Here is a 27,432-nt window from a genome sequence, read left to right as displayed (position 1 = left end):
TGTCCTTTGCGAGAAATGCCGTCTGACTGTTCGTATTCTTCCCCGCCTTCGAATCCTTGACGTCTTGCAGCAATTTAGTTTTGATAGAATCGGCCGTAATTGCTGTTCCTGAGCTCTCTATACCCATTATCATCGGTTTATATTTGTCAGGAAGACCTGCTAACATTAAAGTGCCTACCCACTCGTCGGGTACGTTGAAACCAAGGCCGTCTAATTTATGTGCTGTGGTCATTATTTCATTAACGTATTCCTCGACAGAATTGTACTTTTCGAGCTGTGCAGTTACTAGATTACGAAGCAAACTTACTTTTCTAGTGAGACCAGAATCCTCGAATGCTGCTTTTAATCTGTCCCATACTTCTTTCGCTGTAGATGCCGACTGAATGTGCGAATAATTTATCGCGTCCACGCAAAGAATTATTTTGGATCTTGCCTTCGCCATTTTCCGAGCGTCGTTGTCGGTGCCTTCGATACACCCCCACATGTCCTCGTGCTCGAGGTACGCTTGCATGGCAAATTTCCATGTCGGATAATTCTCACGTCCCTTCAGTTTCTCGATCGATGGGATCCCTTGCAGAGAGGAAGTCATTCCGATTGCAGTTCGTTGAATACTGCTAGAACCGTCTTCTCGTTCTTCGACACGTACGCGGGAACACGCCTTTTTTTTGGTTAGGTGTGACTCGACCTCGTCACTTCGCTGCTCGAGTAGTCTACCTTCTCGTAAAACTTAATTAAATCTGAATCTTTGGTGCCTGGGCCCATAACCTGTTAAAATCTACGAGGTTTGGGATATACTTAACGATTACGTTTAATGATTCAGCTTATTCGTATGACTTCCTTTATTACTCTTTCTTTACGTACTATACTATATCGCATGACTCGAGCGCCAACTAACTGGGCGCGGTAAAGCACTGAGAATAAAAAGATAACTAGATGGGCTACTTTCAATTTTCGATCAAACTCTAACAGACTTCAATGTATCTGTTTAAACTTTTATACTGAAAAAGGTCTAAAGATGTGGTACAATATGGCTCCAGGCGAAGGTCCACTTTAAAAAACCTAACGCGCCAATGGTGGTACCTCAAGGGTGGTGCGGAAGTCCACTGTTATTACTTCTAATTTTTCAAATTATTACTTTTTATATCCATAAAGTATACAGTAGAATATTTCTTGTAGAAAAGTAGAATTGCTCAATTTTGTATAAGAATGGTAGAATATTTTTATATTTTTGCCGCTTATATCCAACTCTTTTTTTACGCGCTAAAATGTTCCGCGTAAGCGTGAAAAGAAATCGCCACCAAGTAAAACTTTATTAAAATATAAATATTTAAAAAAATCGTATAAAAAAGATACTCTTACTACGTTTACGCGAGCGTTACTTCTGTAGTAACTTACGATAATTCCTACGCGTAAATGGAATTTTGTAGTAACTTATGATAATTTACTTCGCGTAAACGAGTGAATTATCGTAAGTTACTACAGAAGTAATCGCTCGCGTAAACGTAGAAACAGATACAAAAGATATTTCTTTCTATTACTATGTTTACGCGAGCGTTACTTCTGTAGTAACTTACGATAATTCCTTCGCGTAAAGGAAATTTTGTAGTAACTTACGATAATTTACTCTGCGTAAACGAGTGAATTATCGTAAGTAGTAATGCTCGCGTAAACGTAGTACATGCGGTAGATATGTTGCGCATAGATGGAGAATAATAAGAAATCGCGTTATTAAATAAAATTATATGTAAAAAGAATAATGCGTAAGACAGTTGGATATAATAGAAGAGTATGTAGGGGGAGTCCGGGAGACTTGACCATAGAGGAGAGTTGAACCACTTCAAATATCTCGTTCAAATTTTGCGCCAAGAGCGCCGTTGCCAAGCCGCGACATACGTGTCATCCGCCACTACTATGTCACGTGATAACATGGCGCTCGGCAGCTCGTTTCGGCTGTGAATGAGACAAACGTGTTTTAACGTGCTCAAAGTGAAAAAAAAAATTTTTGTTTAGTTTGTCGCCATACTTTTATATATCACGGTTTGTAAAAATATTATACGTTATTTACAGCATATAATATTGTAATTTGAGATAGTGTTAAGATTTTTAACCTATCATTTTTATTTTTTCTGTAAAACTGTATTAAAATCAAGATAGTACCGGGGGGAGATTTGAACTACCCGAAGTGGGGAGAGATGACCAGTGTGAGTCAACTATCCCGGCCAGTGGCTCAACTGTCCCCTCTTTTGCCTATAAAGATTTCTATTATTCTAATTTTAACTTTTTCTTTAATTCTCAAGGGCAAGATGCCATTTGGATACAAATCGAAAAAGGGTGCTACCCGACGACATAAATTCAGTAAGGAGGCGTTGAAGAATGAGTTAGAAGACATTGGAAAAGGCATGTCTATAAGAAAAGCTGCAATCAAATACGATATAAATAGAACTACGTTAAGTAGATATGTGACGGACGGAACCAAATTGAAAAAGATGGAAGCTAAAGGAAGTCAATACAAAGGTGCTCAAATTTTTACGCTACAAGAAGAAAAATCACTAGTCGATTACTTGTTAACTTGCAGTAAAATGAACTATGGTCTAACTAGAAAGGCCGCCATGATGTTCGCATGCGAATATGCACAGGCTAATTTGAAAAAGTTCCCAGAAAGCTGGTTGCAAAACAAGTCTGTAGGGAAAGACTGGTTTCGTGGCTTCTTAAAAAGGAATCCTGGGATAAGCTTGAGGACACCAGAGGCAACAAGTCTCTCTAGAGCTACCAGTTTTAACAGAAAAAATGTTGGCAATTTTTTTGAAAATTTGAAAAAGGTGAGAGAAAAGTTTAAATTTGAGCCACAAAATATTTATAATTGTGACGAAACAGGATGCACTACGGTGCAACGGTGTCCCAAGGTGCTAGCCAGCAAACGAGATCGTCAGGTTGGACAAGTGACTTCAGCTGATGGAGGTACTCTTGTAACAGTTTGTTTTGCTGTTAATGCAATTGGTAATGTCATACCACCATTTTTTATATTTCCACGGGTAAAATATAACGAATCTTTTGTGGACAATGGTCCAGAAGGATCAGACGGTGATGCATATCCATCTGGCTGGATGACAGTTAAGAGTTTCCTTAAATTTATGAAACATTTTGTAAAATATTCTTGTGCCTCTAGAGAAAACCCTACGCTCTTGATTTTAGACAACCACGAAAGTCACGTGAGTATTGAGGGTATTAATTTTGCAAAAGAAAATGGAATAACACTGTTAACTCTTCCACCTCACTGTAGCAACAAACTTCAACCACTAGATATTGCTGTCTATTCCTCATTCAAGACAAGATACAATATTGTCATGAGTAACTGGATGTTGTCCAACCCCGGAAAAACAGTCACAATTTACAATATCCCTGGTTTTGTAAGAGACGTAGTGTCACAAGTTTTTAGTCGAGCTAATATCATGAGTGGCTTTAGAAAGTCAGGAATACACCCGTTTACTCCTGAAATATTCGGTGATGAAGACTTCTTGTGCTCTGCAGTCACAGACAGAGAAATAGCCGTTGAACAAGGCCCACCTATTCGTTCGCCAGCTTCGCCATCTATTCTAGGAATGGTTACAGAAACTGCCGAGACAAACAGGGATCCATGTGCGTCATCTTTTCCAACCACTTCTACAGCAGAAGGACATGTATCTGCTAGGTCACCAATTCCATCGACTTCTACAGCAGACGGCCAAGATGCACCTAAAAGTTTCACCACGCCAGAAATGATCAAACCATATCCTAAAGCTGCGCCGAGAAAATCTACACGGCGTGGTCGTCAGCCTGGAAAAACTAAAATATTAACAAAATCGCCGGAAAAAAATAATCAAGAAAAACACGAAACACTTAAAACACAAGAAGAACCAAAGAGAAAGAAACCAAAGAAATCTCAGAAAATAAATGAATCAAAGAAGCAAGCGATTAAAAGAAAAATTCTTTAGTTAAGGGCTAGTGAGACAGAAGTTTAAATGTTTGAACTGTTTAATTTTTGACTATTTTAGTTTATAAATGATCTCAAATGATTATTTTTAGTTACTTTAAATTGACAAGTTTTATTTCTGTTTTTAAAATTGAGGTTTTATTTTTTATTTTTAAAATTAATTAAAACCATGTAAAGGCATAGATGTTCAGTTCAATGTTTTTTAAATTTTTTTTTTTTTATTAATTTTGTTCTCAAAAGTCAATTAAACATTAGAAATGTGATTTTAAGTCAAAATTTGTGAGTTTTTAATAAATTAAAGTCTAAATATGTTTTTATAATTTTTTTCCATGAGTTTATGGGATATGGTCAAATCTCCCTACACCCACGGTCATGTCTCCCGTCCTTTGGGGAGAGATGAATCGAGAGGGCAAATCTCGGTTTTTTTTAAATTTAATATAACATTTACGTTTATAAACGTATTGAAATAATTAATCCACAAATTGTAGCCATATAATAAAGCTTTACTTTGACATAAAAAACAAATCGATAGATCAATTACTCTAAATTTTATGGACCTTTAAGTAAAACGTGGTTCAACTCTCCCGGACTCCCCCTACATACGATATACGTTATTTGATTCACAGTTTTTAACTTGCCTGTACATCACCTCGGACTCGTCGATCGAAGCGGTCGATTCAAGCTGGTGTCATCTATGGATCGTTCGGTTGATTACAGTTGCAGTCGGTAACTCATCTCCTATGGTAAAAAGTTGGTGCATCCATTAAGATTCACCCTGTATACGTACATCTAATCCTGAAAAATGATAGGATACATTTTAATAATTGTTTTTTAAGAGAAAAATATAAAAATTTATTTAAAATTTTTATGCGAAACATTATTAAAAAATAGTTACGAGGGTTCCTCTTTCCGCAGAAGTCACTCGCCCGACTTGTTTCACTCCTCGACGTCCGATGACTCTATTCGGTGTCTGAACGGTTGTAATTCCCGTCTCATCCATATTCCATATGCAATGAGCCTGGAAATGCCTTGGAAATGCATCTGGACTGCTTACTGACCGATTAGCCCCAAACACAAGTTTCAGGTTTGATCGCCCACGAAATATTAGACATCAACGATAATGAAAAAACTACACTGGATTCGTGTTCAGCATGCATTACTCTTTATAATCACGTACCTCGAGATTTGGAGAGCAAATATTATTGCAGATATTACAAAATTTCCACGCGCAGAAAATGTAACTTTCACCTTCCGAAAACACGTTTGTCCTCGTAAAAATCATAATACGGCAGGTAACCTGCCGAAACTCCGTTGGTCACATGGGTACCATAAGCAGCGTTTACAATGTTAATAGCAAGTTCACACAATATACAGGTTCCGAGATATTTGATTTGACGCTTCAACCCCGTTGACCTTTTAGCCCCGGTCTCCCCTACAGTCAAAACGCATTTCTTGGTTTTATGTCGAAAGTTTATATAATACAGACAAAATGAGCAATAACCGGTTAGCACCAAACTAAGTGATTCGCATATACCTACATCCAACAAACTTCGAAAGAATGAAGGTTAAACTTGCAGGCCAAGTTTTAAGTCATACAGTGTCTGCTGGTTTAAGAACTTTTATTTCTTTAGGCATGTTATCAGAAGATGCATCATCAGCTACTGCTACATTTATAGAAAATATAGACAACTTGTTTGATATGTTCAATTCTTTAACAACAGAACATTCAAAAAAAAATATAAAGAAACATTTAAGGGTGATGAATTATAGATTAAATTCTTATTATACAGAAAAAATATCTTTCAATAATAAAGATTTATAGTAAAAAATCAGGTAATGACGTAACTAATAAAGTAAAAACATTTAAATTATGGCTATTAAATATCAATAGTTTACTTCAACTATGGTCACATTTGCAAGAAACGATGTTAAATTTTTATTTATGAGACGTTTCAATCAAGATCCTCTGGAAAATTTTTTTGGTAAAGTACAAGATCATTAAATGGCAATGCATTTAATCCAATTCCTATACAATTTTATTTTATGTTTAAAAAATTGTTTTCTGTAGAGTATTGTAATATAAACACTGGAAGCTGTTTAGAAGATTGAAATCAAATTTTAACTAATTTAAGTGAATTTTATCAATCGTCTTTTATTAGAGAAAAACCTAATTCAAGATACAAGAACGCTAGTTGTTGATCACGATTATTACAGTTTAAATTTAACAGAAGACAATGCTTTCAGATATATCTGTGGCTATCTTACTCGTAAGTGTCTTCAAAAACACTTTTGCGATATTTGTACTGAATATGCCAAAAGTTACACTGAACTATATGCTATGTTTGAAATACACGTTCATGTCGGTAAAGCGAGGAGAGAGTATACTGCCATCTATGGCATGCAGTGCGGCAATAGGTAATTCCACAGTATATACAGTAGCGCAACTCTCCCGATTTCAGCGTGTACGAAATTCAACTGCACATGCGCGAGCTAAGTAGATAACCAATCACAGAACTGATCTTCTGTCGCACTTCCTCTCTCAATTTCCTCTATAGCGCTTTCTCTCCTACCTATATAACGGTTAAAATTGGCGGTAACAGCATCTTACATAGAAGTGAAGTGTGCGTCGTGTGCGAGAAATCGGAGTTAGACGTGAAAGATAAAGAAAGTGAGCAGGAGTGTTCAGTGTTTAGTGTTCAGTGTTCAGTGTTCAGTGTTCAGTGTTCAATTATATAAAGAGTGAAAGAAATAAAACTTAAAATTGACGGTTAACCGAGAAAAATTATATTCACTCTTAGAGGGAATAGTTAATCTGTATATAAATAAGGGGCCATTCATAAATTACGTAAGGCATTTAGGGGCGGGGGGGTATAAGCTCAATATTACTAATTCTTACTATAAGGGAGGGGGGTAAAGAATTTGATCTTATGTAAGTTTTTGAATTTAAAATCTACTACTTTCGCGCTAAGAAATAGCGCTATTGGATAGCGCCATCTGTACTTATGCCCGGTTTCTTTACCGTCGGATAACTTTATCCTTTTAGGATAAACTCACTCTTCATCTCTTTCTAACCTATTAGGTTAGAACTAGAGTTAAACTCTTAGAAAGAGATGAAGAGTTAATTGAACCTAAGGATAAAGTTATACAACAGTGAATTTTGAAAAATAATTGTCATTTTAGTATCATTTATTTATTATACCTGACATGTCTGGATATTTACATCCACTATTATTTAAAGCTTGGGTACAAGCTTTTCCAAGTAAAACTTCAAAGATTTGTCAAGAAGAGTCAAACATGTTTTGGAAAACTAATAAAGAAACTTTTAAAAATAACTCCAGTGCTTTTGAGACCTGTGTTTCTCAAAAAATTAATGAATTAAAACAACTTGCTGCTAAGAAAAAAACAAGTATGTTTGGTTATTTCTTTAAACAGGTTAGTTTATACTTTTTTATATACAGTCTTTTTAAAATTTTACTATCAATAGCTTAATCATTTTTGTAGTTCATTCTATTCATTAATTTCTACGTAGCTAAACTTATGAATTATATTTACAGTTGCTTGTATAATGAATTATAATTAATATCACCTTTACAGCAAAATGTGTCTGATGGTGGACCCAGACCTGTGAATGACAAGATACTTAACAATAACTTAAAAGATTCTTCTATGGCATTATGTATTAAAGAAGTAGACAATTCGTATTTACTTCTCCCAAAAGAATCTATTTCTGAGGTATGAATGAAAAACACTTATGTGATATTACTAAAAATTAATGTATATTGTTTGATTTACAGAAATCACAATTAATACCTCGTACAACTCCAGCACAAGAAGAAGTTAAGAAGAAAATTTCTGTGATGGAAAGTGAATTAAATACAACTATTTTACGACGCGATTCTGGTTTTGGAGGACCAAAAATCGATCGAGAAGTTACAAAAATGCAAAAAAATCTGAATGAGGCACAAAAATTACTGGTTAAAAAAAAACGCAATGCTGAATATCAAAAAACTTTCAGAGCAAAAAGACATGCATTATTAAATGAAGTCATCAAGAATCCAGCAGTTAAGCAACAATTGAATGTACACGAGGCAGTTGGCCGTCCTCGTTTGGAGGAAGCTCAACCTGAACTGTTAAAAGTTTTAACTGAAATTGCAAGTTTCGGAGGTGGTGCAGATGAAAAACGACGAACTGAAATGATAAGAAGCTGCAGAACACTAGATGATTTAGACAAAGAACTACAGGCATTGGGTTTTAATCTTTCAAGGAGTGCCACATATCTCCGTCTTTTACCTAGGTCCTCATCTACAATTCAGGGAAAAAAACATGTACTTACAGTACCAGTCAAGTTAGCTAGAGCAACAAATGATGAACACAAAAGTCATCCAGATGGTAAATTCTGTACTGCATCTATTCGAGCTATCGAATCTCTCGCTTCGATGCTTGGACCAGCTCAAGTTTTCTTTTTATCACAGGTAAATAATAAACTGAAATAAATTTTATAACTACAACAAAATGTAACAAATAATATCTTTGTTTTTTTTCAATTACTTTATTTATAATCTCTTTTTTAATATTGTATAACAGGACGATAAAGCGCGCATACCAATTGGAAAAACTGCTGTAGAAAAACAAGCTCCCTTTTTGATGCATATGGAATATCGAGTGCGGCTGCCAGATCACGACTGGGTTGTAGCAGAAAAACATAAGTTAATACCTTCAGTGTATGCAGGCATTAAAATTACTCCGGAAGGAATGGGCAAACCAGAAGCAGTAACATACAGTGGACCTACGTATATTGCTATCAGATCAGGAAAGCATTCGTCATCGTCTGCGCGCACTCATGGTTTAGATTTAGAACGTCTCATGGAGTTAAAAGAATTTCAATCTTTAGCAAAAACTGACGATAATCGTGTGAAACCAGTTGTAATCATAACTGTTGATGGAGGACCCGATGAAAATCCGCGGTTTCCTCAAGTTATTTCTCATGCTATTTCTCATTTTCAAAAATTTGATCTCGATGCTGTATTTATTGTCACTAACGCTCCCGGACGAAGTTGTTTCAATCGAGTTGAGCGTCGAATGGCTCCTTTGAGTCATCAATTGTCTGGAGTTGTTTTGCCGTATGATTCTTTTGGGAATCATCTCGATGATCAGCGACGTACAATCGATGATGAACTTGAACTTCAAAACTTCAAAAAGGCCGGTGATATTTTGGCACAAATATGGAGTACATTAATTATTGATGAAGAACCAGTTGTCGCCGAATATATATCACCTGAAAGTGATAATATTGATGTAAACCAAGCGAAATGGACTCCCGATTGGTACTGTAGACATGTGAGGGAATCTCAGTATTTGCTGCAAATTAGCAAATGCACGGAATCTAAATGTTGTGGAGATTTAAGAAGCAGTTTGCGAATAATTCTACAAGATGGATTTATTCCGCCACCGTGTCCCCTTCAACAAACGAAAACTTTAGACATCCCACTTCCTAAAGACTCAGCAAATGCTAATTTTTGTCCTTTATTTGTGCAATTATCTCTAAACATTGAGATTCCTAGTCGCCCAGACTTTATTTTAACACCATATGACTTTTATTGTCCTACCGTCCAAACGCAATTGAATAAACGTACATGTCCAACATGTGGATTGTATTTCGCATCAAATAAAAATGTTAAAAGTCATTGTCAGTTAGTTCATAAGTATCAGTGTGCTCGAACTGAAAAACTTCAACCGATTAAGTTGATACGTCGTCGAGCTGGACAGAGTTTGTGTCTCACACCCTACACCAATAATAATGTTTACGATATAGAGTGGTACGAAGATGATGAAATTGATGTTGAAAGGTTGGAAGAACCTGAAGAACAAAATAATGAACCAGTCATCCCTGTGATTAATTCAATATCAGACTGGTTAGTCAGTCCATGGATAAATAAATAAGTAAAATTTGGATTAATTATCCATTTATATATTTTATTTATATATTTTATGCTATTTATATATTTTATTTGAAGTAATTTAATGCAGCAATGAAAAAGTTAAGACGATTAATCGAAGTATAATTGCAATAAATAATATTTTTTAATCAAACTGTCTTTTATTTTATCAATACGATTTTTTACGAAAATTTCTTATCAAGGGGTAGGGGGGGGTAGTTGAAATCTTATGATATCTTACAATAAGGGGGGGAAGGGTCAAATTAGCTTTAAAAAAGCCTTACGTAATTTATGAATGACCCCTAAGATTGTACAGATTTTCTATTCTCTTCCAAAAAGCACTTTTGATCTTAGCTTTGTTGCAGGTGCTGCTTCTTAGAAGACATGAAAAATATAGAAAAAGATGTCGAATCGTAAATCAAGTTTATGGTGTGTTGCGAAGGAGTGCAACAATATTACGGAGAAAAGACACTTTTTTTTATTCCCTAAGGAACATGATAGGTACAATTTTGTTTTAATTATCATTTTTTAAAGCATGTATATAATTTTATATAGATATATTGAATCCACACACATTCAATATTTTCATATTTCCCTAAAATCTATCTATATATATATGTAATATATTTTTTATGTTAATAACAAATTGGCATAACATTTTTAGATGGTTGCAATGGATACATGCATGTGGAAGACTCGACTTGCAAGTGATGGGCCCAGAATATAGTCATCGCAACTATCGACTATGCCACTTGCATTTTGAAGAAAAGTGGTACAAAATAGGCCAAAAAAGAGCTTCTCTTCATCTTGATGCTGTACCTACAATATTTTTTGGAAGAGAGTAAGTAATAAACTTTTTATACTGCACATTATTGTTTATTCTAAATAATATTTAAATTTTTTAATAATGAACAATATTGTATAATATAAAATGATACTATATATTTGATAAGATAAAAAACATTTGATAATATAAAATAATAATATTACATTTAATAATATCAACAATATTTGATAATATATAAAATATAATAATACTATCCATAATATAACTTTTACAGCAATACACTTGTGACAACAGCATCAGAAGAACATACACAAGAAAGAAATGATAAGGAAGATGAAGCAGTGATTGAAGTTGTTGAACAACAAGAAGAAACAAACAGGTTCTTCAATCTCTATATACCTTATAACATATTTCTATAACAAAAATTGATTTTGCTGTTATAATATATTTTTTGTGCAAAATATATATATTTTATTTTTCTATCAATATAGGGTATGAAAAATGTATGTGATATGTTTCAGTAGTATCCAGACGTCAAACGCAACGCTATCCATGGATAGAGATGCTGAAATTGCTAAACCGTAAGTTTTTACTTTATTCAACATATGTGTGTGCATTTTAATTATATTGTATTATTTGTAAAGATATACAGTTTATGATAGTTATTATTTCGATTTATAAATACACATGCACACATTAAAATATATTTCTCAGTTTTATATTTTATATTATTTTGTCGTTTTTCTCTTAATTTTTTAAAACAATAAAAATAAATGTAAAAAATAATTATTTACATGATTGCATAATATATTCAGTATCTAATTACATTTATTTAGAAGTTTTCAAAATTCTCATGTTATTTGTACTTTATTTTTTTCCTGTACAGGATTGCAAAATTATTAAAATTGTTAGTTAATTTTTCTCAATATATTTATATTTTTTTTAGTTGTATAATTTTATTTTTTTTCAATACATGCAATATATTTCTGTAATGTTATAATATTTCTCTATTGTTTAGAAGCACATCCAGCAGCTGTAAAAGATCCAGAAGCATGTGTTCAGCAGCTGTAAAAGAAACTTCGCGGCAGAAGAAATGGAGAGAACGACATTTAAAATTGAAAGCAGATAATAAAATGCTACGTGAAAGACTTAGACGGCTTCGAAAGAAAGTTGAGAACCTGGAAAGCAAGGCAAAGTCTCAGGAAGAATGTAAGGAACACGAAATTCTTCGTCAATTAGGCTGTAAGTTACTACCGACTAATTTTGCACAATTATTATCTGCACAAATTGACGCGCAAATTAAAAGCAAACATGGGAGAAGATATAGTCCTGAATTTAAACGGTTTGCTTTAAGCTTATTTTTTTTAAGTCCGCGAAATTATCGAGAACTTAGGAAACAGTTTGCATTACCTTCCATTCGTGGTCTACATTCATTCACGCACACATGGCAAATTAAACCCGGTATAAACAACAAAATTTTTGACGCTTTATCTGTAAAATTAAATTCATTACCGCCTTTAGAACGTCATTGTATATTGTGCATCGATGAAATGAGTTTAAAAGCTCATTTATTTTATAATCTTTCACAAGATGAAATAGTTAGATTTGAAAATACAGGCAACGAGAGATCAGCGAAACCTGCAAAAAATGCTTTTGTTGTTATGGCACGCAGCATTGCAGGTGATTGGAAACTTCCAGTTTGCTTTTGTTTTGTTGAAACAACATGTAGAGCAGATGTATTAAAACCTATTATATTTGACATTATACGTAAATTACATAATTGTGGTGCTACCGTGCATGCTTTAATTTCGGATATGAGGTCTAATTTCATGCAGCTGTCTCGTGAATTGGGCATTTCAATAAACAATTCAATTTTTTTAGTTGACGATTTTGAAATATTGTACATATTCGATACTCCCCATTTAATGAAAAGAACACGCGATAATTTATACAAACATCGTATAGAATTTGGAATGGACAAAGTTGCTTTATGGACTCATATTGTCGATTTTTATAACATAGATAGTAAGCAATGGATTAAAACCGCTCCGAAACTATCTAAAAATCATATTGAACCTACCAGTTTTCAAAAAATGAAAGTCAAATATGCCGTTCAAATTTTTAGTAATCGCGTAGCTGCAGGCATGTGTAGCTCAGATGTCCTCTGGCTTTCTTTCAAGTGAGGCAATAGGAACAATAGATTTCATTGATCATTTTGACAAATTATTTGATATTCTAAATTCCTTTGCAATAAATAACCCTAAAGAATATGGAAAAGTATTTACAGGAAGCGAAAAACAAATTAATTTCTTAGAACAAATGATAAATTTTATGAAAAATATAAATGTAATTAATGAAAAAGGTTCACGTGTTAGAGTTAATTGTTTTGAATGCTGGCAAATAACAATTAAAAGTATAATGCTACTTTGGAATAAATTAAAATGTTACGATTTTCCATATCTTCGCACACGAAGAATAAATCAAGACTGTATTGAAAATTTTTTTGGTTCTATTAGACAACAAGGCGGTAATTGCTTAAATCCGACACCAATACAGTTTACTCGCGCTTTTAAAAAATTATTCAGTATGAAACTGTTACAACATACAGATACGCAAAATTGTGCTGTAGATACAGATGAAATGTTAAATTTAATTGGAGATCAATCATGTTCGAGTCCTTCATCATCTTCTGCGTTCATTCCATCTTCGGCGCGTCCAATTTTAGACATCCCCAATCATGACTATTACAATATGGACCTGCCAGAAGAAAATGCGTTTAGATATGTATGCGGGTATTTAATAAAGAAATGTCTACAAATACATACATGTGAAGCGTGTACAACTTATCTTAATGAAAACAAGACTGTCATAGATGATACTAGTTTATATTGTTCTTTTCGAGCTTTTACTACCACAGAAGAAAATCAATTTGGAAATTTGAACGTAGCAAGTCATAATTTTTGTTCTTATATACATGAATTAGAAAAAATATTTGTCACTACTTTTGAAAGTAATTGTTTCCAAAAAAATATTGGTAAATATTTATTTGAACTTGCACAAGCCGTACCTTTTGAAGCACCATGTCCAAATTTTCCAACAGTGTATTTAATAAAACTATTTATGCGCATGCGTATTTACTATACTTTGTCTCAACATAATAAAGCACCCAAAAATGTTGATAAAAAAGTCACTAAAAAAAATAGAAAACTTCTTAATATTTTACATTTATAATTCTTTTATTTTCTGACTTATTTTTTACTTGTTTGTATGCATGCAGTCTTATTTTCACTATATATGCGCATTATTATGAAATTCGGTTAATTAGTAGTCAAATGATGGATTATCTTTTATAACTTATTATTTCCCGTTTGTTCTTTAGGTTTGCGATTTATATATTCCATGAAATCATACAGGGTTAATTATTATAGACAATTTTTCTTCTCTCTCGCTTTCTCTTTGGCTCGTACCGAGGTGGATCGAGTAGCTGAGGTACAGACAAATGACTGAGAGTTAGGAGAGAAGAAATAAAGATATATTTAACAATATATATTTATATGCATGTATGTCTATACAGTAATGTACTTTTTTTCCAAGTTTGTGTTTTGTGTGTGTGTCATATATCTACATGCATAGGTTTCTTGTTTCGTCTTTTAGGTTTAAGGTTTATTTAAATTAACTGTCATATAACATTTTTTATAACTATGTATTTTGTATGTGTGTGTGTGCGTGCGTCATATATATTTACATGCACGGGTTTATTGTTTCGTCTCTTAGGCTTAAGATTCCTTGAAATTAACACCTACATAACATTTTTTATAACTATATATTTTGTGTGTGTGTGTGTGTGTGTGTGTGTGTGTGTGTGTGTGTGTGTGTCATATATCTATATGCACGAGTTTATTGTTTTGTCTTTTAGGCTTAAGGTTTCTTGAAATTAACTCATAACATTTTTTATAACTGTGTATTTTGTATGTGTATGTGTGTGTGTGTCATTTAGCTTTGTCACTTATGCATGGATTTATTGTTTCATCTTTTAGATTTAATGTTTCTTGAAATTAACTGTCATGTAAAACTTTTTATAACTATGTACTTTGTGCGCGTCTCATATATCCATATGCATGTGTATTGTTTCGTCTTTTTTAGGTTTAAAGTTTCTTAAAATTGATTGTTACATATAATTTGTTATATGTACAATATGTATAGTTTTTAACTATAGTTTTCTTGTAATATATTCGTACAATTGTGTTAATAAAATATGAAATAAGATATTTATCTTTATTTTTAAATCTTGCTATCTAATATTTTGTTTATAACGTAAATAGGTGTCTGATGTGCTTCTCGCGCAAGGAGTCATAATTGCCGCATAAATAAATAGAAGACTACAAAGAAGACGGAGCATTCCCCCATTGCATAAATGTGCATCTCTTACATATTAAGTATCATGGCAAGTATATTGGCAGGTTAAAGAAGAGAGATTTTATTTTTCTCTTGCACCTTTTTTTGCCTTATATCAAAATTTGGATCAAATAGCAATATGGACAAATGATTCAACTGTGGAGAATATATATATACCTATATTAAACAAATTGCCCATAGTATGACAATAACAGATTGGCAGCAGATATTACAACAGATCCAGTATCATCTGTATCCGCATTAAACTCGTGTTTTGCTGACAGATTCTGTCGATATAATCTGATAACAGATTGTCTGCAGAAACCGAAAAGAATCTGTCATTTAGTAAATATTTAAATGGAATACAATTATTTAAATGATTACGAAACGGCTGCTCAGTTTCTGCAGTCAAATCTATCATTATGTTCTGCAGATCCTGTTATATTCCTGTCGACACTCTCTCAAGGGTCTGTTTTCTATAACTGAACGAAATGGCTGCACTAGTTGAGCAATAGAAAATGGACTTAAAATTTATAGATATTTTCTAAATCTATTCTTGACAAATTTAACTATCCGGGTACATATAGATATATATAAATAATATAAAAATGTATATACGTATATATATATATATACGTGTATGTATGCGTGATGATGTGTTTGTAATGCATATTTCTAATGTTTTTAAATAAATTCTCTTTCCGACATATTTTTATTATTGTGTACAAATAATGTACTTTGATTTCCATTTATTAATTTCGGTTAATATATTTGTATTTTTTTAATAGAAAAATTTAAGATATTGATTTAAGTAGTATATATTATTTCAATAAATAGTATATTTAGTATATGTAGTATATAAATAGTATTATGTAGTATAAATAATATAAATAGTATATATTATTTCAATAAATAAATGTATATATTTATAGACTAGATAAAAAAATATTTATACATATTTTTTTTAATTATAATAACATTATTATTATAAATATTTACTCTACATGTTATTTGCTTCATTATTTAGATTCTCTCAACATTTTATCACATTTGTATATTGTTTTTTATCGCAAAGATGTACATTATATTTTATATACATTATATCTTATATATATATATATATGGGACGTTCCATGTCAACCGGGACAGGACCGTCTCCAAAATTCTATTAAACCGATTAAAATGGTTAAGGGCTTAAAATCTTTGTTTTTGTGTGCTTTATCAAGTACAGTGTGGTACTTTTTAAAATTCAATATGGCGGTCAAAATATGGCGCTTCATATGAGTTAAAAACACAAATCATATGATTAAATTGTTGTTTCTAATGGAAAAAAGAGGATACATAGCTTGTGAGTAGATAGCACTAAGATTTGGATGTGTCTAAAAAAAATGGCGGATTCAATATGGCGGACAAAAAACCCAAATTTTTACCAAAATTTATGAAACTCAGTATTTGGGGGTTTTTGAGGTCGCTGATTACGAATCCGTTCATGATTTTTTAAAATTCAAAATGGCGTATTAAATACGGTAAATAAAAAACAAAATTGTTGACGAAATATGTGAAACTTAGTATTTGGAAAGCTCTCTGCGTTAATAGGGTTGAGACTGTCTTCAAATATAGGTTATGAAACCCGCATTACTTTTTTTAAATTTTTTTTTAAATTTTTTATTAATTTTTTTTACTTTTTTGAATTCTTTTTGATTTTTAAATTTATTTAATATTGCATAGTAGACATAATTTGCGTTGCATCAGAGTAGCGTTTGACTTGTAATCTTTTTGTGTCAGTCGGAATGAAAGAGTGTCCATGTTGGATTTTGGTAACACTAGGAGCTAGAGAGAATCTTTTTGCAAGTTTTTTTTGCGTCCTACTGTGCATTTCTTTGCTGTACTCAAAAAATGTTATGATTGCAAATTTATTTTTTGCCCAATTAAAAAGGTCATGCGATGTCAAGATTGCCTCGAATGATTGAGCTTGCTCATCCGAGGCAATCTTGACATCGCATGACCTTTTTAATTGGGCAAAAAATAAATTTGCAATCATAACATTTTTTGAGTACAGCAAAGAAATGCACAGTAGGACACAAAAAAAACTTGCAAAAAGATTCTCTCTAGCTCCTAGTGTTACCAAAATCCAACATGGACACTCTTTCATTCCGACTGACACAAAAAGATTACAAGTGAAACGCTACTCTGATGCAACGCAAATTATGTCTACTATACAATATTAAATAAATTTAAAAATCAAAAAGAATTCAAAAAAGTAAAAAAAATTAATAAAAAATTTAAAAAAAAATTTAAAAAAAGTAATGCGGGCTTCATAACCTACATTTGAAGACAGTCTCAACCCTGTTAACGCAGAGAGCTTTCCAAATACTAAGTTTCACATATTTCGTCAACAATTTTGTTTTTTATTTACCGTATTTGATCCGCCATTTTGAATTTTAAAAAATCATGAACGGATTCGTAATCAGCGACCTCAAAAACCCCCAAATACTGAGTTTCATAAATTTTGGTAAAAGTTTGGTTTTTTTGTCCGCCATATTGGATCCGCCATTTTTTTTTAGACACATCCAAATCTTAGTGCTATCTACTCACAAGCTATGTATCCTCTTTTTTCCATTAGAAACAACAATTTAATCATATGATTTGTGTTTTTAACTCATATGAAGCGCCATATTTTGACCGCCATATTGAATTTTAAAAAGTACCACACTGTACTTGATAAAGCACACAAAAACAAAGATTTTAAGCCCTTAACCATTTTAATCGGTTCAATAGAATTTTGGAGACGGTCCTGTCCCGGTTGACATGGAACGTCCCATATATATATATATATATAATAAGTTAGAAAAAAGAAGAAATGATGAAAAGCAGATAAAGTAATATAAAAGATCAGTAGTATGTGATCTGTTCTTTTAGCTTCTGCACCATTTATCTTTCCTCTCTCTCTCTCCTCGTTAGAGAGAAAAAGAGGTAAGATGAACGGTGCAAGAAGTTCAGCTAAAAAGAGCAGATCTTTGATTGGTTACTTACTTAGCTCGCGCATGTGCAGTAGAATTTCGTACACGCTGACATCAAAGGTGCCGACAGGGAGTTGCGCTACTGTATATACTGATTCCGTGAACATACTCAAGGTGGTAGGTTTTGCCTCGCTAGTAACTATTGTCTGTAGCGCTCACCGCGCACACCGTTCTGCGCAACCGTTTTTGATCCACGCGTGGAGGGGAGCGCTTGAGAGAGGAAGTGCATGCGCTGGCTTGCGGCCCGGCTAACGGCGACATTCCTGTTCGTTCTTGTTCGTGAGTCACTTCTCTCTGCGTATAATTCTGGCTTTCTGTCTTACGAGTCTTATTCATTGTAAAATACGGAAAGTTGATACGATTGCATTATTTCTTTCCTGTATCTGTATTTCGATTGAGAAATTACTTGGAAGAAAACACTATTGCACGGTATCATTGGCTGCTTGGAAATCCATGAGGTGGACAAAACAGCAACCGCCATTACTGGTCTCTGTTCAGAGAGGAAGACGAACCATGACCGCCATTTCGATGCTATACAAAAGGATTTAGTCGAACAGAAGATTACTTTCGCGTTACTGCGAAATAACTGATCAGGTAAATCTTAGATTTCTGGGGCAAAACCAATGATCACCCGCAGTTACGATATACATTCGTTTATCATGAGAAGCGGCGCCGTAGACAATCGTCTTCCGATCTTGGTTCCAGAAACTTCGAATACCTTGCCACAGTCGAGAACCGTCTTTTCGAGACGTACTGCATTACTGGATAGTCCCTTCAGGACTCTGATGTCCGCGTCAGTACTTTTCTTTTCTGGTTGCAACCAAAAGTATAATTCATTAAAATTAATTATCTCTTTACATTCGATTCGATATTGACTTGCCTTCTTAACATAGTTTTATATGGCCAAGAGTGATTATTACAACAAACCACTTTATATTGATTGACCTTAGCAACATAGTTCTGCTTTGTAAAAGGTTTATTATTACTGCGAATTACTTATGTATTGACTGGCCTTCGCAACATAGTTTTGCGTGGCAACATATTTATTACGATTCGGTTTTATTGCGAATATTACTGCATATCGATATACTTTCTTTCATGTGACAAATGGATTAATGCGAGATAAAACAAATTCTTTTCTCTGATCCTCTTTATTCAAAGAAATTGTGAATTACTCACATTTATTATATTACTTATAAAGTTATTAAGTTCTTGGAATTAATTATTAATCTACACTCATATTCTTACATTGAATCAATTCTTTATTTTCTTTACCCTAAAGGAATTTACGCATTATTCCATACCAAATATATGTTATAAACGTTATATTATTTCTTGCGCAATTCTGCATGATATTGAAATGTGAATATGAAATGTTTTCTTATATAGTCCTTTTACTGAAAGGATACAAGTCATGGTTTCCAAATAGCAGACTCAACTTATCAGTTGAGAATAATACTTAAGGTATTTACTTAAAGTTATCGATTTCAAGAATTAAAAGGAAGATATCTTTAAAGACAAGTAGATTTACATATTATGTTCAAGATTAATTTCATTGAAAGGACTATCATTTCTTCTTTTATATTGTATTGAATTTACTCGTTTATTATGGACAAATGGTTATGCTTTAAACATATGCTGTACACTCAATTCTCTTGTTTATGAGAAATACAAATTTACGAAATCTCTTTTCATTATTTACGATACAGTGTCTCCTTCTCCGCCATAGTGTTGACTAAAATCTATTCGGGTTTATATATGCTACCACTATTTATTGTTTTTATAGAGCTTACAATTCTGTAAAAGAAAATCTATTTGGTGATTTATTAATGCCAAATGATAATTTTGTGTAATATATAAAAACATTAGAAAAATTATTTTTTTATAATATATATAATTTTATTATACAAAAACTTATAGTCACAAAATTATTAACAATATTTTCTAAAGTACCGTTTAAATCCCTGTGAACAGTTTCCAAAACAATACTTGTTAACATTGTATAGTAGAGTACGTTTATTTTATACATTAAAATTTGCCACTAGACGCTTCAGATCTCAATCAGGTCATAAAAAAACTGTAATTTTGCAACATCTTTAATTTTTTATAAGTACTTTGTAGTAGTAATAATAATTTGTCTTCATTCCATTACTGTAATAATGAAACCTGACTTCTGGCTTTGGCAGCAATGTAACTGACTATATGTGATATTAATAAACTATTTGTGATCCTGACTATGTGATACTAACTGTACGTGGTACTAACTAATGTAAACTATGCTCTAAATATGTTATTAACAATATATTTTATATAATACGTAGTATTAAGATTTTGTTTTCATCAAATTTTTATAAAATTAAGTTTCTTAAAAACGTTTTTTTTTTTAGTTTAATATTTTTTTAATTGATTAAATACGTTTTTTTAGTTTATTATTTTCAATTTATTATTTTATTGTTTTTAATACAAATTATTGTAATTATTTATTATTTTCAGTACAAGTTATTTTTTTTTAGTTTTCAACTGAATATCTTCAAATCTGTTATCAATGTGTGATTATAACTTCATAACAGTTTTTTTTTTTAAATATGGATAATACTTTTGAAGATTACTTATATCTTTTACTTTATATGTAGGGTTGTGTGGGTGATGTGCAACATGGGGTGATGTGCAACGTTTCCGATTCCTGGTCTGCATGTCGACATTTGACAGAACCGCATACTGCCATCTGTTTGTGTTGACAGTACCTTGTTTTAGATAAATAACTCGCGAGATAGCACGCACCCTGGTTTGCTGTACGAAAAGCGAGTTAAATTTCTCGAGCTGAATGTAATTTTTGCTTTTCACATTCATAGTGATTTCGTGAATTGGTTTTAGTCATCTTATAGGTAAATATTTTTATATTGTTAGTTTTTCAAGTACTTTTGATAATCCAAAGCGATTTTGTGATTTTCTTACATTGTGTTGGTGTCACGCCAGTCCGCGCAAAATAGCGTGTTTGGGGTGATGTGCAACATGATGTGAAATGTGTCGACATGCAAGGTCGCAACTATTTTACTTGTGACAACTGCGATTCAGATGATGAAAAATAAAGTTTTTTGCGTTTTTCCTTTCATTATATTAATTTTTAAGCGATAAATAAATAAGAAATCAAATAAAAAATGATTTTTTTTTTAAGGTCAATTAAAACACAGTGAAATTTTTTGTTCACCAGATTTCGATTAATTTGTATTTAAGAAGCCCAAATTTAACATTTAAGTCGATTGATGTCGATATTCATGCATTTTTTACCTTAATTTTACCTGTGTTGCACATCACCCCAAGAAAATTTGAAAATGCTAAAACAGACGTTTTTGAAAACTCGAAAAATTTTTAGGAAAAATTTAAAATTTTGAAAATCTAATCACGCAGAATTTTAGTATTTTCCTTCCTCTACATTATACAGCCATGATATATTCAAGAATTTGATTTTTGGATATGTTTTCCGAGCAACGAGTGAAAGTGTTGCACATCACCCCACATAACCCTACATATTTTATTTTTTTAATAAAATAAGTTTCTAATTACATATTTCTACAATGCATATGTAAAATTTATTTAAATTTTACTTTGTATTACACATTTATATAATATATATAATTCATCTTCAAAGTGTATTTTTATTATTTTTACCATTTTATTTATTATGTTTCGTAAATAATAAAGTGTAATTATAAATAAACCTTTAAAAAATGTATTCTTTTATTTTGTGGTATGTTTAGTTTCAAAATATTAATATTTTACTTTTAAGTTTTAATTTTACGATATTTACATTTAAAAATGTGGCGCTTCTTTACACCAGGGTTATGGCGGTATGTCACGTGATTTGCAAATCACAACATCAAAGGTGCCGACGCTTAGTGCCTTATTGTCGCTACTGTTTATACTGTGCTCTCGTGTCAAAAAAAGGAAAGGTACAGACGTCATTTTTGTCCGACGACGACGTTTCTTAAAATACGAAACTAGCGATACTAGCATCGCTAGCGTCGAAAAAGTGAAAAGGACGCGCAACTAGCGCTGTGGTGCAAAAGTGAAAGTGACGTTCTGACGACGACGTATCTTAATAAAAATTTACACACTTCGGACTTTGCATCACAAAATCGTAGGGTATGTAGAGGAAAAATAAAAACACATATCATGGGGTCATATAATTCGACCCCAAGCTATCGATTGAGATTAGTCTGAATTCGATCCGTTCAGTCATTTATTGAGACTCAAAATCTCTGGTACTCGCAACTCGTCGCGTCGCGTAAAAGAGTCACGGTCGATCTCGCTCTGCGCGTCCTTGGCGCGAGACACTACCGTGTCTCTTGATCACGGTGCGGTCTTGCTTCGCATGTACTTGGCGCGAGACACTATCTTGTCTCTTGATGTAATTAGTAATTATTAATCATTACTACATAAATAAAATAATGTTTTATTAAATATTAATAAAACAATATTCTATATTAATATATAAAATAAGCATTTTATTTAATAAAACAATCTAAAATAAATGAAGCTAATAAAAAATAAAATACTAAAACAGTTTTTATTTTTTAACAGGATTTATACCTTTTTAGTTTTTACACATATCCTATATTTATAATTTACGTATGATTATCTTTTTTTTATTGCATTAACTTTTCTAATACATATCCTATATAAAATGCTGAAATTATAAATAAACTAAACCACATGGTCATTTCGAGTAAAATAAATTTAAAAATATTGTGTTGTAATAAAGAAAGTAAGTACTAACATAAAATAACAATAACGCAAAAAATCTTCCAATGTAGTTTAAGGAGGTTCAGTGGCTACATAAAAATGCAGCCAGTTTCATGAAATTTTAATATGTTGTTCTGGAATGCAAAATAGAATTATGTGAATTTTTTGGGAATTTTTCACCGTCCCGTTTCGAAAAAAATTTACTCCAAAAATTGTACTTTTTAACATAGGTTCTTATGGGAAATGACATATTGCATACCTTCAGAATGAAATAAGTGCAAGAAAAAATGCAAATGATAAGGAAAAAAAATATGCATATGTAACTTAATAATTTACAAATAAATGAGTGAAAGAAAGGGGAAGGTTACCGCACATTTCGTAGAAAAATTAATTATTAAAGCATAAATTGCTTGATTTTTCGTCTGCTAGACTGCCACGGTCGTGAACGACGTGAACAGCAGCACGCACTATACACGCGGCGACCAATCAGAGCAATCCCCTTCAGTCCCACTACTTCAAACGCTAGTGCGCTGTTACCAGAACCCCCGCGTCCCACTACTCCCCCCGATGAAGCCATCGAACCTCCTTAATTGATTGTGAAAAATCAGATGATAAGATGTCTAAACAACTTTCTATGTATTTAGTTTAAATTTCTTCGAAACTGATCTACTTTCGGTGTTTCATGTACAAGATAATTCTAGCAATTTAATCTTTTGAACAGGAAATATTTGTTTTATGATGATCACGGTTGTATACAACCGTGATGATGATCAACATGATCCAAAACAAATGGTAGGTAAAAAAGTTGAAAGATAATGAAATCCAATTTTTACACACACAAATCGATTCCTTTCATTATTATATGTCAATATATGTATTAAAATATAAAGGTTATTGAAAACTAAATATTATACATTATGACATATTTCGTATCTCATATCAGAACTTATTACAATAATACATACTATAAAACATGTCGTAAAATATTATCTAATTTTTTGATAATCTTATTTTGATACTTTTACACATAAAGTGATAAAAGAAATCTATGAAAAAATCATACAATTCTATTAAAAAAGTGCAATTGCGTATTGTAAAAATAGTATCATGTAAAAGCGTTATACAAAGTTGGACTCTTTATTATTCTCTTCAATTTTTTTCTCTATCATTTTACTTTTTTTCCAATCGTTAAAGAAATATAATTTCTTGCTTTTCTCCTGTTTAAATGGCTAGAATTATTTTGTATGTTAATATATTATCTACATATTTTTATTCTTACTTCCTCACATTTGCACTTTCTTTATATTTCATTACTTCTTTTTTATTTCCTTCTTTTTTTCTTCCTCCTTCTTATATCCATATCCTCTATATTTATGCTAAGAAAAAATAATTCTAGAAATTCGATAAATTTATTAAACATATATATATATATATACGAAATATAAGAATACTAATTCAGTAATTAAATTGTTAATTAAAATATTAAAATATATTTACGGAACTTTTTTGCTTTATATAGATGATATAACTCCTCTTATTCTCTTCTATTATTTGGTTTATTAAACTTTCAGTCTTAAAATAGGTTTACAGTTATTAAATCATATATTACAAAGTAAATCATATATTACATGTATGATAAACTCTCAAATATACGAATAGACAAATATCAAAATAGAAAGAGCGATATCTTAATTGATAAGAAACAAAGATAACACAATGCACTAAACTATTTATCCTCTCTTAAACAAACTCAAGGATACATGTTCATAACTCTTTTCTCTTTCTTCTCTATTGATATTTATTATAATTTTTGCCTAGTTTTTATTAAGATAATGAAAGATCAATAAAATATTTTAATGTTTTTCATTAAGAAGTTTATATTTCATTAATTTAACCATAAAATACGTTTTGTATTTAAAATTTTGCTTTGTGATATTTATTGTGATACTGTTATAAGCTGTATGAATGTTTGTAAAATAATTTTACACAGAAATGTATTGTATTACATATTATTATTTTGTAATGTAATAAATATGACAAAGTGCTTCCATTGCGTTTTAGTTTTCTCGCGATATTCATAGAACAAATTAATATCCTTCTTTAATCTAAGTCGCTAAAAAATGTTATTATTATACAGTTGATGTCCTCTAATCTAGATTTCCCGTTAGATTAGTTCTTCTCTTGCGTTACTCCTACTATTCATATCTGTCACGACCATGTTAGGATCAGAAAACGAAAGAAAAACAGATTGTACAACCAAATGTCCAATTCTGGAATAATTTCTGAATAAAAGAAGTCGGCCGTAAATTATTATTATAACGTGCAATTGTGTTATAGAATTGTGTACGTACGTACGCGCGTGTGTGCGCACACGTACGGTAAATAAATACAGGAATATATATTGTTTGAAATTTATATGATTACATTCATAATGAATCTTATTTCATTGCTTCTATTTATAATTATTTTGACATAATATATGAAAAACTGTCTCCTACAGAGCTCTTTCTATGCGAGATATTTAGTATATTTTTTGTTTTGGATTCTTTTTTTTTCTTTCCTTGGCTCTTCCCGACATCTTGTGAAATTGTGAGAAATGTTGAGAATTGACACGTTGAGAATTCTTGCATGCCATTTCCAAATAAAAATGTATTTGCATAAAATAACACTTTAGATCACTTCAGCATACTTCGAAAATACTTCGAGGTTAGGTTAGGTTTATCCCTTTCCCTTGACAATCAATAAACAGCCGTAAAATGAATATAATATAAAACCATGAAGAATCTTCATGTATGAAACCTAGTCACCCATTTAACTATCGCGCTGACCGCCCAGTAAGCAAGAAACGTCAAGAAACATTTCAACTACATTGCATTAATGTTAAAACGTTGCTGTAATGTAGTTAAAATGTTTCTTGATGTTTCTTGCTTATTGGGCGCGCTAAACATTGCTTGACTAAAGGCCTGTGTCCACGATGCTAGAACTTGGTCCAAGTTCTCGGACCGAGGGAAAGTTACTGAAGCCTTTAGTGATCGGACGAGAACTTGTAGATTCAACGTAAAGGCCATTCTACAATAGCGTAAACGTAGTCGTAAGTGGTTGTAACATATTCAGAATGTATTCAGAACGCACTTTTATCGATAAATGCGCGCATTTAGCATATGGTTTACGTTACATTATGACGAAAACCATATGCTAAATGCGCGCATTTATCGATAAAAGTGCGTTCTGAATACATTCTGAATATGTTACAACCACTTACGACTACGTTTACGCTATTGTAGAATGGCCTTAATTTGACCGTTGGCAATACGAAACCTGCGCCTGCAAATAAGCCTGCATCGTATCACATTTGTTTTACGATTGTTTAATAACTGTCAAGGGAAAGGGATGCAGCTCGGAGTATTTTTGAAATGTGCTGAAGTGATCTGTAGTGTTATTTTAAGCAAATATCTTTTTATTTGGAAATACATATAAGAATTTTCAACGTGTCATTTCTCGCTTCTGACGTCATAATTTCAATATGGCCGCGGTGAGTACCCAGGAGCCTTAAAATAGTTTGTATAACATTCATAATTATAAGAGAAGAATCATAATTATTAATTTGTTCCGATTGTTATAATTGAACTTCTGCATGCCTTTAGCATTCTACCAATACAATATTCATAAACTTAACACCTCTTCTTGTTCTCTCATTACTTCATTACATGAAATCTCTACATCTGTCATTTGGTCACATATATGATAATGTCATCGTACAAATTCTGAAACAACATTTTCATTTTGCACAAGTACTATTAAAATAGGGCTTCTGTACACAAGACGCAGAAACACTTGCCACATAGCGGAAAGTAATACAGCAAATATTTCCACATACTGTCTAGCAACTATAAGACTAGAGGTTGAAAGAAAGATTAAAATTAGAGAAATTATTAAGAATATGGAGGTTTAACTGCTGGTATTCTAAACTTAAAGTGTAAAGAATATCTAACAATTTTATAATTGCTTGTTTATAGTTGAATCGCAGTAATCAGAACATTTTTATCATTTTCGATCTACTGAGGGCACACACGACGAATATGAGTGCAGCGTTGCATGTAGCTCACAAAAGAGGGTCAATTAAACTTCATACATGAGGTAATGTATCCACTTCTCCCATTTCTGTAAACGTTTCGTCGTCCATCGTGTAGCTTAACATAAACTTCAAAGATACCGGCTCCTGAAAGGAATCAATTTCCCATAGAAAGAAACATTAGGACACAAATAGCGTTTTCTACTAGAAAAACTAGTGTAACACTGGTGCACACTGACAATAGCCCTGCTCTTTTTAGCTGAACTTCTTGCATGGTTTATCTTTCCTCTTTTTCTTTTCACGTAGGAGAGAAAAAGTGAAAAAAATGAACTATGCAAGAAGTTCAGCTAAGTAGAACAAACCTAATGAGTGAAATTTTATTGTTTCAATATGAAAATCAGTTCACATACATACATACATATATATATACATATATATATACATATATATATACACGATATACAAAATGAAAATCAGTTCACACATATATATACAGGGTTAGGCAAAAG

General features: G+C 32.1%; 2 protein-coding genes across 8 annotated transcripts in view; one reads left to right on the top strand and one right to left on the bottom strand.

Annotated features, from left to right (window-relative positions):
* Positions 1-27,432, bottom strand: part of Gga (ADP-ribosylation factor-binding protein Gga) — a 195,070-nt gene that overhangs the window by 85,529 nt on the left and 82,109 nt on the right. For 2 of the 7 annotated variants that reach the window (XM_071719468.1, XM_071719471.1), the window contains one exon: positions 22,739-27,070. The exons of 4 other annotated variants lie outside the window; for them this stretch is intronic. In XM_071719468.1, coding sequence (XP_071575569.1) covers positions 26,978-27,070 — 93 coding nt within the window. In that variant the 3' untranslated portion in view covers positions 22,739-26,977. Of the gene's footprint in view, positions 1-13,184; positions 13,451-22,738; positions 27,071-27,432 lie in introns of those variants that run through there. One more of the 7 variants, XM_071719470.1, reaches the window with a different exon arrangement.
* Positions 6,054-10,266, top strand: LOC139780750 (uncharacterized). Its single transcript, XM_071719473.1, has 2 exons — positions 6,054-8,442; positions 8,555-10,266. The coding sequence occupies exons 1-2, from the start codon at positions 7,828-7,830 to the stop codon at positions 9,908-9,910; spliced, it is 1,971 nt and encodes a 656-aa protein (XP_071575574.1). The 5' UTR covers positions 6,054-7,827; the 3' UTR covers positions 9,911-10,266.

Source organism: Temnothorax nylanderi, unplaced genomic scaffold, assembly GCF_030848795.1.
Source record: "Temnothorax nylanderi isolate EJ_2023f unplaced genomic scaffold, tnyl_v1.0 TNYL_tig0296_pilon, whole genome shotgun sequence".
Taxonomy (NCBI): domain Eukaryota; kingdom Metazoa; phylum Arthropoda; class Insecta; order Hymenoptera; family Formicidae; genus Temnothorax; species Temnothorax nylanderi.
This window is presented reverse-complemented; position numbering and strand designations above follow the sequence as displayed.